The 3,725-nt window shown below is 46.2% G+C and overlaps 1 protein-coding gene across 1 annotated transcript; it reads left to right on the plus strand.

Moving 5' to 3' along the window:
• Positions 1 to 1,202: 1,202 nt before the first annotated feature.
• Positions 1,203 to 2,542, plus strand: LOC138360075 (uncharacterized). Its single transcript, XM_069320026.1, has 3 exons — positions 1,203 to 1,309; positions 1,605 to 1,830; positions 1,883 to 2,542. Exons 1-3 carry the CDS (start codon positions 1,203 to 1,205, stop codon positions 2,540 to 2,542), a joined length of 993 nt encoding a protein of 330 aa, XP_069176127.1.
• The last annotated feature ends 1,183 nt before the right edge of the window (positions 2,543 to 3,725 follow it).

Below are 3,725 nucleotides of genomic sequence, written 5' to 3' on the forward strand. Positions count from 1 at the left end.
CATGAAAAGTTTCTCTGTAAAGCTATAAATCGACGTCTTTCATCCCAGAATTACCAAATGTTTTTTTGTCATTGATGATACCAGAAGATAAGGCAAGGTAAGGTTCGAGGTTTTGATCATCAAGATTGCTTTTGCAGCAATAATTATGTTCAAAGCCTATCTCGAAAATTACTTCACGAATGTTTCATATTTTAAGAAAAAAATACCTCGCTTTCACGCTTGTGCTATACCTGTATGAATATATTCTCAAATTAGTGTTATACTTATATGTATATATTCACACGCACGTCCTAATTGTGTGAGTATATATTGAATAGTTCGCTTAAAGCCAAACAAAATGGTTCAGAAAGGAGCTTAAATACCGAAAACTGGAAGACGAAAATATTAAAATGTGGCGAAAACTAATATCATTGCCTTTTCTAACCTTGGCCTCACATAACTCAACCTATTCTAACCTTGGCCTTCCATAACTCAACCTATTCTAACCTTGGCCTTACATAACTCATGGAACAGCAGAGACCGTCATGGTCTCTGTGTCACCAACACATTCTTCGGCAAAAAGCCTTAACACCGAGTCTCTTGGGGACACCCCAGATCCAAGCACTAGCACCAGATTGACCTGATTCTTACTTTGCGTGCAAGTCTACCCTGCGTCAAGGTTACGTGTAGCTACCAGAGTGCTGTCTGTGACACCAACCACTCCTTGGTATGTATCAGGATTAAGATGTAAACAAAGAAAATTCACCACTCGAAACAAGAGGGCAGACCTCGCATCGACACCAACAAGACCCGCAATCAGGACAAAGTGGAAGATTTTGCAACTGCGCTCGAGAAAGCTCTCCTTGGCCCGGCCGGGGTCACCACTTAGTCAACGCAACTTACAGATCCTTTGGGCCATCCACTGCAAAGTGCAGCAGAGCGCCAGGCCCACTTGTCTGGTCAACAACTATTGGCTCCAGCTCTGCTCACAGATACAGACTACAGCAGATACAGGCAATGTAAAGGGGATGCATGACGGCATCAAGCAGGCCCTCGGCCCAATCCAGAAGAAGACCGTTCCCCTGAAATCTGCCACAGGCGAGGTGATTCAGGACCAGACAATGCAGCTGAAGCGCTGGGTCGAACATTACTCTGAGCTATAAGCCAGGGAGAATGTGGTCACCGAACATGCCCTGAGCGTCATTGAGTGCCTGCCTGTGTTAATGGAGCTCAACAGCGAACTGACCCTCGAAGAACTAGGCGAGGTCCTAGACTCCCTTGCTTCTGGCAAAGCTTCTGGAAAAGACGGCTTTCCTGCTGAAGCTTTGAAGTGCTGCAGAGGTAACCTACTTATGGAGCTGCATGAAGTCCTCTGCATCTGATGGAGAAAAGGAGAGGTGCCACAGGACATGAGGGAAGCCAACATCTTCACGCTGTACAAGAATAAAGGTGACAGAGACGACTGTAACAATTACCGTGGCATCTCCCTCCGCAGTATTGTCGGGAAAGCTGTTTGCTCGAGTCACATTGAAGAGGCTCCAAGTACTTGCAGAGAGAGGCTATCCAGAATCACAGTGCGAATTCTGAGCTAACAGGTTCACCATCGGCATGGTGTTTTCCCTCAGACAACTACAGGAGAAATGCAGGGAACAGATGCAGCCACTCTTCGTAGCCTTCATAGATCTAACGAAGGCCTTCGACCTCGTCAGCAGGGATGGCCTATTCAAGATCCTCTCCAAGACCGGATGCCCACCCAGGCTCCTCAGCATCATCAGATCCTTCCACAAGAACATAAAGGGCACCGTGGTCTTTGACGGCTTAACATTAGACGCCCTCGACATCCGAAGCGGAGTAGAGCAGGGCTGCGTCCTGGCTCCAACCTTATTCGGGATTTTCTTCACAGTTGCTGCAGCACGCCTTCGGATCTGCTACGGAAGGCATCTACCTTCGGATCAGGTCGGTTGGAAAGCACTTCAACCTCGCCAGGCCGAGAGCCAAAACAAAGGTTCGGCTGAGGTGTCTGCGGGACTTCCTTTTTGCTGACGATGCAGCAGTCACCGCCCATTCAACCGAAGACCTCACCCGGCTCATGACCCGATTCAGCAAGGCCTGTCAGGCTTTCGAACTCGCCATCAGCCTGCAGAAAATACAGGTCAGGGGCAAAGAGTGGACTCCCGACCTGACATCGGCATCTCCAATTACAAACTGGAAGACGTTCACGACTTCGTCTACCTTGGGTCGGTCCACAATCTCTGAATCCCTCGCTCTTGACGCGGAACTAAACAAACGCACTGGTAAGTCATCTACTACCATGTACAGACTGAAAAAGAGAGTGTGGGCCAACAATAAGCTGACTGAGTGTAAAAAGATCCAGGTTTACTCAGCCCGCGACCTGAGCACTCTTCTATATGGCAATGAGTCCTGGACACTCCGCATCCGTCAGGAAAGACAGCTGCACGCCTGCCACATGCGCTGCCTCCGACATATTTTGGAGATCACCTGGCAGGACAAGATGACAAACAACAGCGTCCTGGGGAGAGCTAGAATTACCACCACCTTATGAATAATGCTGAAGCAGAGACGAATGCACTGCCTCGGGTACGTAGTAGGAATGGGCGACGGCAGGATCCCCAAGGATCTCCTGTATGGATTACAGGAGATCAAACAACAGGCAAACCCCAGCTACGGTACAAAGACGTATACAAGAGGGACCTGAAAGCCAAGGGACGTCGATCTTGCCATGTGGGAAACATTGGTCGCGATCAGCCATCGATCAGCTTGGGGGCAGTCTGTTCATAAAGGTCTCTCCAAGTTCTCCTCGAACTTGGAGAGTTCCAAGAAATCTTCACAACTTGCCAAGAAATTGGTGGAAAAGAGACCAAGAAGGATAGCCGGTAGCCAGGAAGACAGATCAGTATCAGACTTTGTTTGTGCTCAGTGGGGGATGGACTGCTATCCTCGGATTGGCCTCATCAGTCACACCAGACGCTACACCAGGATTGACAACCAGAGCACAACTCCATAGTCTCCTGAGAGTGAAGGATGCCTACTACAGACGTAATGACTTAACGCTTTCCCCTGTTCCCTATCCCTTCCTTTCTCTACATTCTATGATACTTGTTCTCTAGCCATAGAGAACTATGTGCTGTGTGAGGAAGGATTAAAGGTTCCTAGCAGTTCCGTTCTCGCGTTCCACATGATATGTTGCTAGTCACAGTTCCTTGTGTTGTAGTGGTTTCCAAATGCTTGTGGGCGGACGCTGCTACAGTTATCAGTTTTTGTTTAATTGGTCAAATTTGGTCAGATTTTATTCTTGTTGGATGTTGGATGTTGTTTGAAAAGTATCAAGAAAAACTTATTAAGGAAAGATTTATTGCAATGTTGACTTTTCAGAATGCACTTTTTTTTAGCTCGTAAATGGTTATTATCAGGTCTCTCATTGCAGGTAAGAGATCTGAGTTTGTGGTAAATAGCTAGAAGAACTTATGCCTTTCATGTAATTTTATTTCTAGTAGAAGCAGATTGTCTATTCAGCCATTAAACGCTGCACGAAAACAAAAATATATATATCACATACATATAATCATATATCATCAAATGTTTAGTCAATGCGGAATTAATGTTGTAAATCTGATTGTTCCAACACTTCCGATATAGTGATGAAAAATTTTATGTAAAAAGCTGTACACAATTAATCAAAAAGATAATAATTTTCGAATATGACAGCAGGACAGCTCCCGACCTGA

This window comes from Procambarus clarkii, chromosome 8, assembly GCF_040958095.1.
Source record: "Procambarus clarkii isolate CNS0578487 chromosome 8, FALCON_Pclarkii_2.0, whole genome shotgun sequence".
Lineage (NCBI taxonomy): Eukaryota > Metazoa > Arthropoda > Malacostraca > Decapoda > Cambaridae > Procambarus > Procambarus clarkii.

Coding starts and splice junctions, on each gene's coding strand:
- LOC138360075 (XM_069320026.1), top strand. CDS start 1,203: ATGGAGCTCAACAGCGAACTGACCCTCGAAGAACTAGGCGAGGTCCTA. Junction 1,310..1,604: donor TTTCCTGCTGAAGCTTTGAA/GTGCTGCAGAGG, acceptor GTTTTCCCTCAG/ACAACTACAGGAGAAATGCA. Junction 1,831..1,882: donor CCCTCGACATCCGAAGCGGA/GTAGAGCAGGGC, acceptor TTTTCTTCACAG/TTGCTGCAGCACGCCTTCGG.